We start from the raw sequence: 15,450 nt of genomic DNA on the forward strand, positions 1-15,450 counted from the left end.
GACAATTGCTCTGGGAATCTGGGAGTTGTAGTACTTCACCCGCATCTGCAGCCGGGCAATAACCAGCTAATGACGGATCTGGACCACACTTGGTACACAGTAGGAATGTCCGATCGATGAAAAAAAGTTTCAATTCTTGTTTCTAAAGTAGGGGGCGCTGGCGCTTCGATATAGAAAGTATTTCCGATTTTTTCACCCAAAATTTTTTGATATTTCTGAAAATTCGTAATGATTCTAAATGTTTCTAAAATGGCAGACGCGCATGCGCAATCGCTACACACCGGGCTTGTATGGCAATCTTCCATGTGGATGCAGAGGACATTAGCCCCCACCTTTGCGTCCATCGTGGAAGCTTCTGATTGGCCGGGGAGCGGCAGCCATGTTAGGCTGCGCTAAGCTCCCATTCAAGGTAGGTTGCAGAAACAAAAAAAAAATTTTTTTTAATATTTTTAAATATATATTTAAAAAAAAAATTGGGGGGGGGAATTAACGAAACATTAAGAGACAATTAGAGAATGGGCCAACAATGGTTCGAATTACATTGCTGGTTGCGCTGTGAGACAATGTCTCGGAATGCGTATCAAAAAGCGAGAACAATCCGAAATAATTCCGATATACGATTCAAAACGATTTTTTGGACATGTCTAGTACACAGACCCAAAATGTCCAACTTTGAATACTGGCAGGGTTTGGGGAGGATTGAGCCACGATTCTGGGAATTGTAGTTCACCCTTCCAAACTGAGAATACTTAACATCCAAAGACAAATAATGCCTTTTTCAAATAACCCGGGCATTGCCGGGTTCCCAAGCTAGTTAGTAATAAAAATAATAATAGCAGCTTAATAATAGCAGCTAGAGGTATTTTGCGCAACACTTTGCAAGGCATTCTCTGCAACCAGACAATGCAAAACCGCAATCTGCAAAAGGAGCCAATTCCCCCCACAATTGTTTCCAATTAAATGCAATGTGCGCCGAACGCGAGCAAGACATCGGTCGGAAACGTCGGCGCTCGCTTTGAAGGGAACGCGGAGCAACAATAAATGTCTCTGGGCTGGTTGCTGTTTTTATGAGCAGATGGGGCGCATGGTTGCGCTGCGGGGAGAGAGGACTGGGCCAAAAATGATGCTCCATTTTCTAGGAAAGAAAGGATGGCAACATTTTGCTTTTCCTGACTATTTTATTTATATATATATATATATATATATATATATATACATACACACACACCGTGTACTTGAGTATAAGCCAACACGAATATAAGCCGAGGCACCTAATTTTACCACAAAAAACCTGGGAAAACATTGACTCCAGTATTATTATTGGCCGGGCACTACTACTATTATTATTATTATTATTATTATTATTATTATTATTATTATTATTATTATTTTATTATGACACAGCAAACAAGATAGATATGCTGGATTTCGTATCACAAAATCACAAGTCGAACACTTCCCAAGTGTCTAGGACTGTGTGATGTATTATTATTATTATTATTATTATTATTATTATTATTATTGTATTGTATGACACAGCAAACAAGATAGATATGCTGGATTTCATATCACAAAATCACAAGTCGAACTCTTCCCAAGTGTCTAGGACTGTGTGATGTATTATTATTATTATTATTATTATTATTATTATTATTGTATGACACAGCAAACAAGATAGATATGCTGGATTTCATATCACAAAATCACAAGTCGAACACTTCCCAAGTGTCTAGGACTGTGTGATGTATTGTTGTTGTTATTATTATTATTATTATTATTATTATTATGACACAGCAAACAAGATAGATATGCTGGATTTCATATCACAAAATCACAAGTCGAACACTTCTCAAGTGTCTAGGACTGTGTGATGTATTATTATTATTATTATTATTATTATTATTATTATTATTATTATTATTGTATTGTATGACACAGCAAACAAGATAGATATGCTGGATTTCATATCACAAAATCACAAGTCGAACTCTTCCCAAGTGTCTAGGACTGTGTGATGTATTATTATTATTATTATTATTATTATTATTATTATTATTATTGTATTGTATGACACAGCAAACAAGATAGATATGCTGGATTTCATATCACAAAATCACAAGTCGAACTCTTCCCAAGTGTCTAGGACTGTGTGATGTATTATTATTATTATTATTATTATTATTATTATTATTGTATGACACAGCAAACAAGATAGATATGCTGGATTTCATATCACAAAATCACAAGTCGAACACTTCCCAAGTGTCTAGGACTGTGTGATGTATTGTTGTTGTTATTATTATTATTATTATTATTATTATTATGACACAGCAAACAAGATAGATATGCTGGATTTCGTATCACAAAATCACAAGTCGAACACTTCCCAAGTGTCTAGGACTGTGTGATGTATTATTATTATTATTATTATTATTATTATTATTATTATTGTATTGTATGACACAGCAAACAAGATAGATATGCTGGATTTCATATCACAAAATCACAAGTCGAACTCTTCCCAAGTGTCTAGGACTGTGTGATGTATTGTTATTATTATTATTATTATTATTATTATTATTATTATTGTATGACACAGCAAACAAGATAGATATGCTGGATTTCATATCACAAAATCACAAGTCGAACACTTCCCAAGTGTCTAGGACTGTGTGATGTATTTTCAGATGATGCGTGCAGATCCCAGTAGGGTGGCCTTTTGCAGTTGGCAGATCGTGATTTTGTCATTATTGTTATTATTATTATTATTTTAATGGGGGAATGCATTCCGGCAGAGTTTATGCTTGGAGTGTCTAAGACTGTGTGATGTATTTTCGGATAATGCGTGCAGATCCCAGTCGGGTGGCCTTTTATTATTATTTATTTTTTATTTTTTTATTTTTTTATTATTTATTTCGTGTCAGGAGCAACCGGAGTCGCTTCTGGAGTGAGAGAATTGGCTGTCTGCAAGGACGTTGCCCAGGGGACATTGCCCGGATGTAGTAGGATGAACCCAGAAGAAAAAACATCCTTCCTCCTCTTGCGTGGCAACTGCAGCCGAGGAAGGGGCGACCTTTGCCTTAAAGTCAATGGCGACCCTGACGGCTGCAGAAGAGATTGGCGGCATCAATTAATATGGATCCCAGTAATCAGTAATTAGCAGGACTTACGCAGTGTGTGCTGGAGATGATGACGGAGCTCGAGATGAAGCTCAGGCCATCGTTCATGCTGACTTGCAGAGCCGCTTCCCTGCAAAACAAGAGGAACATGATGGTATTATATTATATTATATTATATTATATTATGTTATGTTATATTATATTATATTATATATATAAGGGTAATGAAATTTCGGCCTAGGACAAAACGACAAAACTACACATCCCAGAAACACTAAACTTGGCAACACAACCCCTCATCCATGCCTCTACGTTCATACAACAAAAAGAAAAGAAAAATAAAGTCCTAATTAGAGAGAGAGAGAGGAAGAATTGTTTTTATCCAATTGCTGCCAGTTACAAGGCTAAGCTCCGCCCACTTGGTCTCCTAGCAACCCACTCAGCCCAAGGGACAGGCAGAGTTAGGCCTCTTCCCCACTGCCTATAAAATGCAGATTATCTGATTTGAACTGGATTATAATGTCCGGGGAAAACCTTGACCCTTGACCTTAACTACCGCCAATTCCTCAATACTTTATTTCCCAGACCACCAGACTTCACCACAGCAACGCCTGGCCGGGCACAGCTAGTACATATATATATTCCGTCCAATATATATACATTCTTATACAGTAGAGTAGGGGTCCCCAAACTTTTTAAACAGGGGGCCAGTTCACAATCCTTCGGACCGTTGGAGGGCCGGACTATAGTTGGCCACCGAGCAATAACAACAACAACAACAACAACAAAGACTGTTGGAAGAGACCCTTTGGGCCATTGAGTCCAATCCCCTTCTGCCTTTGTGCACAGAAAGCACAAGCAAAGCACCCCTAAAAGATAGCCACCCAGCCTCAATGTTAATAATAATAATGATAATAATAATAATAATAATAATAATAAAGAGTGTTGGAAGAGACCCTTTGGGCTATTGAGTCCAATCCCCTTCTGCCTTTGTGCACTGAAAACACAAGCAAAGCACCCCTGAAAGATGGCCACCCAGCCTCAATGTTAATAATAATAATAATAATAATAATAATAACAATAACAATAATAATAATACATCACACAGTCCTAGATGTTTGGGAAGTGTTCGACTTGTAATTTTGTGATACAAAATCCAGGCTATCTATTCTGTTTGCTGTGTCATACAATAATAATAATAATAATAATAATAATAATAATAATAATGATGATGGTTGGAAGAGAAGAAGAGACCCCTTGGGCCATCTAGCCCAACCCCCTTCTGCCCTTGTGCCGTGGGGGCCGGATAAATGGCTTTGATGGGCCGCATCCGGCCCCCGGGCCTTAATTTGGGGACCCCTGCAGTAGAGTCTCACTTATCCAACATAAATGGACCAGCAGAACGTTGGATTCTGGATTTTCCTTTGTCCAAGACCGATGGGAATGGAAACACAATTAATGCAAAACGTATTGATCAGAAAATACGATTCCAAAGGACTCACATGCCAACTTCTCGTAAAACAGGAGCCGGGCAAAGCAGGTAAGTGTCTTCGACCACAAAGGGCTTCTCATCTGGAAAACACGGAAAAGCGAGATTTAATTTGACGTCACAATATTTGGGATAATGCAAGACGTTGCTTTCTTTGTTTGCCTCTTTTGCAGCATTCCCTGGCAAAGCTTCATTGAAAAGAAATTCAAAATAGGGATGCAATAAAAAAAAATAATTCCACGCATGTCGGGTTTGCAAGGTTGTGTAGTCAGTGGGTGCATCCACACTGTGGAATTAATCCACAAGAAGACTCAAAGCAAATTGTCAAACCTGCCAAACTACAACTCTTTTTAGTTCCTGAGCATTATTATTATTATTATTATTATTATTATTATTATTATTATTATTATTATTATTATTTTATTTATTTACAGTATTTATATTTGTTGTTGTTGTTTATACCCCACTTTTTCTGTCCACAAGAAGACTCAAAGCAAATTGTCAAACCTGCCAAACTACAACTCTTTTTAGTTCCTGAGCATTATTATTATTATTATTATTATTATTATTATTATTATTATTATTATTATTATTTTATTTATTTACAGTATTTATATTTGTTGTTGTTGTTTATACCCCACTTTTTCTGTCCACAAGAAGACTCAAAGCAAATTGTCAAACCTGCCAAACTACAACTCTTTTTAGTTCCTGACCATTATTATTACTATTACTATTATTATTATTATTATTATTTATTTACAGTATTTATATTTGTTGTTGTTGTTGTTTATACCCCACTTTTTCTGTCCACAAGAAAACTCAAAGCAACTTGTCAAACCTGCCAAACTACATCTCTTTTTAGTTCCTGAGCATTATTATTATTATTATTATTATTATTTTATTTACAGTATTTATATTTGTTGTTGTTGTTGTTTATACCCCACTTTTTCTGTCCACAAGAAGACTCAAAGCAACTTGTCAAACCTGCCAAACTACATCTCTTTTTAGTTCCTGAGCATTATTATTATTATTATTATTATTATTATTATTATTATTATTATATTTATTTACAGTATTTATATTTGTTGTTGTTGTTGTTTATACCCCACGTTTTCTGTCCACAAGAAAACTCAAAGCAACTTGTCAAACCTGCCAAACTACAACTCTTTTTAGTTCCTGACCATTATATTATTATTATTATTATTATTATTATTATTTACAGTATTTGTATTTGTTGTTGTTGTTGTTTATACCCCACTTTTTCTGTCCACAAGAAGACTCAAAGCAACTTGCCAAACTTGCCAAACTACAACTCTTTTTAGTTCCTGAGCATTATTATATTATTATTATTATTATTTACAGTATTTATATTTGTTGTTGTTGTTGTTTATACGCCACTTTTTCTGTCCACAAGAAGACTCAAAGCAACTTGCCAAACTTGCCAAACTACAACTCTTTTTAGTTCCTGAGCATTATTATATTATTATTATTATTATTTACAGTATTTATATTTGTTGTTGTTGTTGTTTATACCCCACTTTTTCTGTCCACAAGAAGACTCAAAGCAACTTGCCAAACTTGCCAAACTACAACTCTTTTTAGTTCCTGAGCATTATTATTATATTATTATTATTATTTACAGTATTTATATTTGTTGTTGTTGTTGTTTATACCCCACTTTTTCTGTCCACAAGAAGACTCAAAGCAACTTGCCAAACTTGCCAAACTACAACTCTTTTTAGCTCCTGAGCATTATTATTATTATTTTATTTATTTACAGTATTTATATTTGTTGTTGTTGTTGTTTATACCCCACTTTTTCTGTCCACAAGAAGACTCAAAGCAACTTGCCAAACTTGCCAAACTACAACTCTTTTTAGCTCCTGAGCATTATTATTATTATTTTATTTATTTACAGTATTTATATTTGTTGTTGTTGTTGTTTATACCCCACTTTTTCTGTCCACAAGAAGACTCAAAGCAACTTGTCAAACCTGCCAAACTACAACTCTTTTTAGTTCCTGAGCATTATTATTACTATTATTATTATTATTACATGTATTTATACCCCACTTTGTCTCTCCCGACACAGACTCAAACGCGGCTTAACACAAACACACAAGCACACAACGCTGGGGATTTTTTGTTCTGCAAAGCCAGGCCTTTGACCTGCTGTTTCCATTTGCCGGGCAAGATGCTCTGGCGTTCTTACATAAAACCCGCTTTGGGTCATAATAACAACAACAACGCAAACAACGGGGCTCGTAAGGCCGAGGCACCGGAAATTGAAAGCAGACTTCGAGGCTTAAGGACGACCGGCGTTCTTTCCGATCGTCTCAGAAACAAGTAAATCCCGGCCCAAAGGTTAAGGCGAAATTGCGCTGCTTGTGTCAACACCAGGATGAAGCATTGCTTGGAGCATCCACACTGCGGTTTTGCAACACTTCTGATTGCTTTGGAAACCCAAGGGTTCCTAGTTTTTGCACCAAACTGTAATTCCCACAAACTTTACCAATTGGAAACCAAGGTTGCATCTGCGATGTTCAATGAATGTGGCTTGGCCTTGCAACTCTGGTCATTGCAGCCCATAGACCGGGGTCCCCAAACTAAAGCCACATGCACTATCCCAAAAACCATTATTATTATTATTATTATTATTATTATTATTATTTTATTATTTTATTATGACACAGCAAACAAGATAGACATGCTGGATTTCGTATCACAAAATCACAAGTCGAACACTTCCCAAGTGTCTAGGACTGTGTGATGTATTATTATTATTATTATTATTATTATTATTATTTTATTATGACACAGCAAACAAGATAGACATGCTGGATTTCGTATCACAAAATCACAAGTCGAACACTTCCCAAGTGTCTAGGACTGTGTGATGTATTATTATTATTATTATTATTATTATTATTATTATTATTATGACACAGCAAACAAGATAGACATGCTGGATTTCGTATCACAAAATCACAAGTCGGACACTTCCCAAGTGTCTAGGACTGTGTGATGTATTATTATTATTATTATTATTATTATTATTATTATTATTATTATTATTATTATTATGACACAGCAAACAAGATAGACATGCTGGATCTCGTATCACAAAATCACAAGTCGAACTCTTCCCAAGTGTCTAGGACAGTGTGATATATTTTCGGATGATGTGAGCAGATCCCAGTCGGGTGGCCTTTTGCAGTTGGCAGATCGTAATTTTGTCAATGTCTATTGTTTCCAAATGCCAGCTGAGCTCTTTTGGCACGGCACCCAGTGTGCCCATCACCACCGGGACCACCTGGTCTCTTCCAACCCTTATTATTTTATTATGACACAGCAAACAAGATAGACATGCTGGATTTCATATCACAAAATCACAAGTCGAACACTTCCCAAGTGTCTAGGACTGTCTCCTTCTTCAGGGTCCCATTCGTGAGCCAGAGCCAGGTCTTCTCCTTCTCAGCTTTTCCTTCAATTTTGTCAAGGAACTTTCCATGCAATGTTTTGTTGTGCCAGCTGTCAGCTCTAGTTTGTAGTGCGGCTTTCTTGTACTGGTTTTTTGTCTGCTGTGCTTTGAGGAGTTTCTGATTTTTGACTTCAATCAAAGCAGGTTTTTCACTTTGCTTTACATATTCTATTATTATTATTATTATTATTATTATTATTATTATTATTATTGCTCGGTGGCCATCTGTCAGGGGTGCTTTGTGTGAGCCTGTACTTGTTCTTTATTTTAAATATCGTATTTGTTCCCGTTCTGTTTTCTGACTTCAAAATAAGATGTGTGCAGTGTGCATAGGAATTTGTTCATAGAAGTGTGGGGTCCCTGCCATAGACATTGATGGATGCTCCATGTTCAAAGCGAGAGACCAAATCCGTTCCCTTTTTCCCCTGTTAAATTTCCCCCAAAACTTGGCATCCTCGCTTCTTGGTTTCACAACCCCGTTCTTTTTCCCAGAAGGATCGGGACGGAATTGTGCAAACTAATGTTTTTGTTTGCAAGTAACCTCAGAAAGAAAGCACTTGGTGATGACGAAGCAAATAAAAGGGGCATTTCGAGTGGCAAAACAATTCCTTCTTTGCAAAACAAGATTGCATGCAAGAGACACAAACAACAAAGGCTTACGAAAGGCTGGAAAAGTGGAAGCACAAGACCTTGAGTCACGGCTTTTCAGGAAAGATGTGGTCAGGATGGCAAAGAAGAGACAAAGCTATGGCTGCATCTTAGGTAATTTTCAAGTGTAGGCGAACAGAATTTTGGATAAGCGTTGGATAAGCGAAAATGTTGGATAATAAGGAGGTATTAAGGAAAAGCCTATTAAACATCAAATTACGTTAAGATTTTACAAATTAAGCACCAAAACATCATGTTTTACAACAAAGCAACAAAAAAAGCAGTTCAATACATGTTCTAGAAGCCGGGCTGTGGCGCAGCTGGCTAGTAACCAGTTGCAATAAATCACTACTGACCGAGAGGTCATGAGTTCGAAGCCCGGGTCGGGTTAAGCCTCCGACCATTAAATAGCCCGGCTTGCTGTTGACCTATGCAGCCCCGAAAGACAGTTGCACCTGTCAATTAGGGAAATTTAGGTACGCTTTATGCGGGAGGCTAATTTAACTAATTTACAACATCATAAAAAACTGCCAGCAAAACACGAGGAAAGGAATGAGGAAGTACAGCCACTAGTGGATGGTGAAGCAACAGCTCCCCCTGTGGCCGGAATCGTGAAGCTGGAAAAAAAATGTTAAAAATGCCTCTGGGTCTGTATATATGTTGTTTGTCTGTTGGCATCGAATATTTGCCATATATGTGTTCATTGTAATCCGCTCTGAGTCCCCTTCGGGGTGAGAAAAAAGGGCGGAATATAAATACTGTAAATAAATAAAAATAATAAATAATGTTATGTAGGAATTACTATATTTGCAAATTTAGCACCAAACGTTGAACTGGGATATAGGGCAGTGTGGACTTAGATAACCCAATATACATATACATATATACACACACTGGTGCTAGGGAGACCATTACTTCCAGAGAAATTAAGACCCAGCATTCCCGGTTTCCAAGCAGAACTTGCCAGGCCCTTTAAATCAACTTCTGACCCTTGGCGGTCACAAACAAACAAAGACACCGTTCCGCAATGAGATTTCCTTGCGGTGTCAACGTTGCTTTCTTGGAGAGAGGTTTCTCCGTCTCCAGCTCCTGTTCCCAAGCCAAGTATTCCAGTTCCAGTCGGGCCGTTCCGCGATTCTCGAGTAGACCTTGACTTTACTTCAGTTGTTATTCTTGTTCCTGTTTCAAGTTCGACTCAGCTTTGACAATTTGTTGCCTTGATCGTTACGGAGTATTTCCAGTGGATTGAACTCTTGTTTCCTGCCAGCCTTGTTTCCCTGTTTTAACTCATGGACTTTGATTTCTTGGGAGAGCTATCGAGCTCTCATTGTGGATTATAATATCGGACCTTTCCCTTCACCCATTTGGAACCATCATTGACTTTCTAAAAAGAACTATTCCTTACTCAGACTCTATACCTAATTTCCTTTGGATTTGTAATTGTTTTAATAAAGATATAGTGTGTTATATTGGCTCTTGTCTGGTTTTCGAGTGCTCACGCTGCCTTGGGGTGTAACACCAGGCCCTTTAAGTCAACCTCTGACCCTTGGCGGTCGCAAACAAACAAAGACACCGTTCCGCAATGAGATTTCCTTGCGGTGTCAACGTTGCTTTCTTGGAGAGAGGTTTCTCCGTCTCCAGCTCCTGTTCCCAAGCCAAGTATTCCAGTTCCAGTCGAGCCATGCCGTGACTCTCGAGTAGACCTTGACTTTACTTAGGTTGTTATTCTTGTTCCTGTTTCAAGTTCACCTCAGCTTTGACAATTTGTTGCCTTGATCGTTACGTAGTATTTCCAGTGGATTGAACTCTTGTTTCCTGCCAGCCTTGTTTCCCTGTTTTAACTCATGGACTTTGATTTCTTGGGAGAGCTATCGAGCTCTCCTTTGGATTTATAATTGTTTTAATAAAGATATAGTGTGTTATATTGGCTCTTGTCTCGTTTTCGAGTGCTCACGCTGCCTTGGGGTGTAACACCAGGCCCTTTAAGTCAACCTCTGACCCTTGGCGGTCCCAAACAAACAAAGACACCGTTTGCAATGCGCTTTGGCTGCTGGAAAATACACGGCAGTGACGCTGTAGCAGAGCTGGGATTTGTGACGGGCCGACTGTGGCCTGGTTTTCATTACGGCATCAAGAAAACACTCGTTTTTTCCCCGTTTGCTGGAAGCTGCGGCGGATTCCGCTGGCTTGGGCCGCTTCCTTCCCCACAAAAGGAATGTGAACATACAGACATACATCAATGCACGCATGCGCTTGGAGGGAGAAGGCTTTCGGAAAAGGCAGGAATATTTTGCATCATTGGAAGGAAAAATGCTCGTGCCAGGTGTAAGCGGGCGTTTCTGGATGGCGCGAGGATTTCCATAGGATCCAGTTAGCGAGAAAAGACCCGTCCTTTTTGCAAGGAAGGCAAGGATGGAGTTTGTCCTCTTTGATCAGTTCAAGAACAGAGTCCATCATGGAATGAGGACCAGCTGTAACTGGGTGGCTCTTTTTGAAGGATTTGGGGGGGGGGGGGGGAAACCCATTTGTTAACCCAAGAGAAACCTCTCTAATGACCTGGAACTCCCCAACACAATGCCAGGGCCAACTTCCACAATGCAGAAGTCCAACTGTATATCCAACAATGAACCAACCCCAGATCTGATGGACCATTCATAGATCCAATTGTGGACCATTCACATACAGAACTGTGGACTAATCCTGTATCTTTGGGTCTCGCTGAGCCTCCTTCGAGAGAGACAAAGAAGGGTATAAATAAATATAATATTAATAATAATACCTAAATATAGACCATTTATATACCCCATTGTGGACTATGCTATCCAACTATGGAACCCATCCTTGATCAGTATATGGATCCAGTCCCAGGTCTAATTGTGGACCATTCATCTATCTAGTTGTGGATCATTCACATATAGAATTGTGGACTGATCCCATATTTAATTGTGGAATATATACATATATATCCAATGGTGGAACCCATCCCAGGTCCAATTGTGGGCCATTCATAGATCCAGTTGTGGGTCATTTATGTATCCATTTGTGAACCATTCATGTATCGATTGTGGACTAATCCCACATCTAATTATGGACCATTTATATACCCAATTGTGGAATGTATACGTATATATCCAATGGTGGAACCCATCCTTGATCTGCATGTGGAACCCATCCCAGGTCTAATTGTGGACCATTCATCTATCCAGTTGTAGACCATTCACCTATAGAATTGTGGACTGATCCTATATATATCTCTCCAACAGTGGAACCTGCATGTGGAACAGGCTTTCGAATAACAATTAGGAGCACTAATTATTCTTATGTATGCTGGAACTCAATTGACAGACCCAGTCTTTTAGACTCGAACATGCCCATCTGTAATTTATAAGTGTTTTTATGAATGTCTGATGTAATTTAATAACTTTTTAATTGATTCACAATGTATTGTACAATTTTATATGTGTGTTTTATTGTAAGCCGCCCTGAGTCCCCTATTGGGTGAGAAGGGCGGGATATAAATATTGTAATAAATAAAAATAAATAAATAAACCCATCCCAGGTCCAATTGTGGGCCATTCATAGATCCAGTTGTGGGTCATTTATGTATCCATTTGTGGACCATTCATGTATAGAACTCTGGACTAATCCCGCACCTAATTATGGACATTTTGCATACCCAATTGTGGAATATATATGTATATATCCATATGTGCAACCCATCCTTAATCTGTATGTGGAGCCAATCCCAAGTCCAATTACAACTCATCCATATATTCAATTGTGGAGCCAATCCCAGGACCAATTGTGGACCATTCATCCATCCATTTATTGATCCATTTGTGGACCATACATGTTTATGTTTTTACCACTGATTCTAACCCATCGGACGAGGTTGTCAATGACAACAATGACTTTAACTTTAGCTATACACATATATTTTATATTCTTATATTTTTATACTTTACCATTATCATGCACAGATTTTAATGGTTTAGTCTGTTCCTGGTGTTACGGATGAGCCCTGAATGAGTTACGTGTTTTAGCAATGTTGTTCAATAGTTCTATTTTTAACCGTTTACTCATTGTTTGCTCTAATGGTCTTAATCTGTTATTGTTTATGGCATTGAATGTTTGCCATTTTTCTTTTTGGAAGCCACCCGAGTCCCTTCGGGGAGAGTGGGTAGGTCAAAAATAAAGTTAGATTATGATGATGATTATTACTATAGCTATGGACTAATCCCAGATAATGTTATATTACTATTAATAATATAATGGCATTATACATAACTAATAATACTATTTTAATAATTATTATATAATAATTATTAATAATTTAGTAGTATAATTAAATAATAATAATAATAATAATAATTTAGTAGTATAATTAATAAATAATAATAGTATTATTATTATTATTATTAATAATAATAATAATAATAATAATAATAATAATAATAATAATAATATCATCTAGTGCCTTCCACACCCCGCGGATACCGAGTCTCCGGAGTCGTCGGGTCCCCTCGGTATCCGCGAGCCCCTCATATGTGTTTTTGTTTAATCTTTCCTATTTTATGTCTTGATATAAAACTTTGGAGACTGAAGCCACTCAACACGACCTTGGTGACCTTTCATCAGCACCGCTTGACCAACTTACAACGGACTCAATCACCCATCATCCGTGACCGGGTCTCACTATCCGCGGCCGGTTCAAATTGCTCGATTTCAGGGATATTTCCCATGGACAACAACTGCAAGTTTCCTTCCTTTTTTGCGAAGAGAAGCAGCTTCTAAAAGCCCAGCAGCAGAGATAATAATAAGCAGACTTTTTGCACCAAAATAATCTCTTTTTCGTGCCTCTGACTTGTGCGCAGCAGATGGGAAAGATCAAGCAAAGATGCCATTTGTATTCTATTGTTCTCTCCCCCCCCGCCCCCCCCCCCCATGGCTCATCTGGGAGCATTTGGTGCAAAAAATGTGAGCAAAGGAATGCGTTCTTGCACCGATCCCTTGAACGACTCTTCGCACAACCAACACTTGACGGAGTTATTTGGGATGCCTCCGAAAGGGTCCCAGCATCATCCCATCTTGCGTATTTTCTAATCCTTTTAATTAAAGGATAGCTTTCATTTTGTAAACAATGCCGCATCTATATATACACATAATAAAAGTTAAAATCTCGACAAACAGGCTCTGTAGTTCCCAGTGCTGAGGAGCCAACAAGTCACTCTTTTCCACCGACATTGCAGGTTACAGTGAGCACATCCCAGGGTTCCTTTCTCTCTCCATTTGCATGACCCCGCCCACTGCCTCTCCCTTAACCCTTTCCCAGTGCTGAGGAGCCAACAAGTCACTCTTTTCCACTGACATTGCAGGTTACAGCGAGCACATCCCAGGGTTCCTTTCTCTCTCCATTTGCATGACCCCGCCCACTGCCTCTCCCTTAACCCTTTCCCAGTGCTGAGGAGCCAACAAGTCACTCTTTCCCACTGACATTGCAGGTTACAGCGAGCACATCCCAGGGTTCCTTTCTCTCTCCATTTGCATGACCCCGCCCACTGCCTCTCCCTTAACCCTTTCCCAGTGCTGAGGAGCCAACAAGTCACTCTTTTCCACTGACATTGCAGGTTACAGCGAGCACATCCCAGGGTTCCTTTCTCTCTCCATTTGCATGACCCCGCCCACTGCCTCTCCCTTAACCCTTTCCCAGTGCTGAGGAGCCAACAAGTCACTCTTTTCCACCGACATTGCAGGTTACAGTGAGCACATCCCAGGGTTCCTTTCTCTCTCCATTTGCATGACCCCGCCCACTGCCTCTCCCTTAACCCTTTCCCAGTGCTGAGGAGCCAACAAGTCACTCTTTTCCACCGACATTGCAGGTTACAGTGAGCACATCCCAGGGTTCCTTTCTCTCTCCATTTGCATGACCCCGCCCACTGCCTCTCCCTTAACCCTTTCCCAGTGCTGAGGAGCCAACAAGTCACTCTTTTCCACTGACATTGCAGGTTACAGCGAGCACATCCCAGGGTTCCTTTCTCTCTCCATTTGCATGACCCCGCTCACTGCCTCTCCCTTAACCCTTTCCCAGTGCTGAGGAGCCAACAAGTCACTCTTTTCCACCGACATTGCAGGTTACAGTGAGCACATCCCAGGGTTCCTTTCTCTCTCCATTTGCATGACCCCGCCCACTGCCTCTCCCTTAACCCTTTCCCAGTGCTGAGGAGCCAACAAGTCACTCTTTTCCACTGACATTGCAGGTTACAGCGAGCACATCCCAGGGTTCCTTTCTCTCTCCATTTGCATGACCCCGCTCACTGCCTCTCCCTTAACCCTTTCCCAGTGCTGAGGAGCCAACAAGTCACTCTTTTCCACTGACATTGCAGGTTACAGCGAGCACATCCCAGGGTTCCTTTCTCTCTCCATTTGCATGACCCCGCCCACTGCCTCTCCCTTAACCCTTTCCCAGTGCTGAGGAGCCAACAAGTCACTCTTTTCCACTGACATTGCAGGTTACAGCGAGCACATCCCAGGGTTCCTTTCTCTCTCCATTTGCATGACCCCGCCCACTGCCTCTCCCTTAACCCTTTCCCAGTGCTGAGGAGCCAACAAGTCACTCTTTTCCACCGACATTGCAGGTTACAGTGAGCACATCCCAGGGTTCCTTTCTCTCTCCATTTGCATGACCCCGCCCACTGCCTCTCCCTTAACCCTTT

The 15,450-nt window shown here is 39.5% G+C and overlaps 1 protein-coding gene across 3 annotated transcripts in view; it reads right to left on the reverse strand.

Moving 5' to 3' along the window:
• antxr1 (ANTXR cell adhesion molecule 1) overlaps positions 1-15,450 on the reverse strand; it is an 85,913-nt gene that overhangs the window by 28,606 nt on the left and 41,857 nt on the right. For all 3 annotated transcript variants that reach the window (XM_062960851.1, XM_062960853.1, XM_062960854.1), the window contains exons 11-12: positions 4,622-4,691; positions 3,171-3,249 (exon numbers count right to left, since the gene is read on the reverse strand). In XM_062960851.1, coding sequence (XP_062816921.1) covers positions 3,171-3,249; positions 4,622-4,691 — 149 coding nt within the window. The remainder of the gene's footprint in view (positions 1-3,170; positions 3,250-4,621; positions 4,692-15,450) is intronic.

The sequence above is a fragment of the Anolis carolinensis genome, unplaced genomic scaffold (genome assembly GCF_035594765.1).
Source record: "Anolis carolinensis isolate JA03-04 unplaced genomic scaffold, rAnoCar3.1.pri scaffold_8, whole genome shotgun sequence".
Taxonomy (NCBI): Eukaryota; Metazoa; Chordata; class Lepidosauria; order Squamata; family Dactyloidae; genus Anolis; species Anolis carolinensis.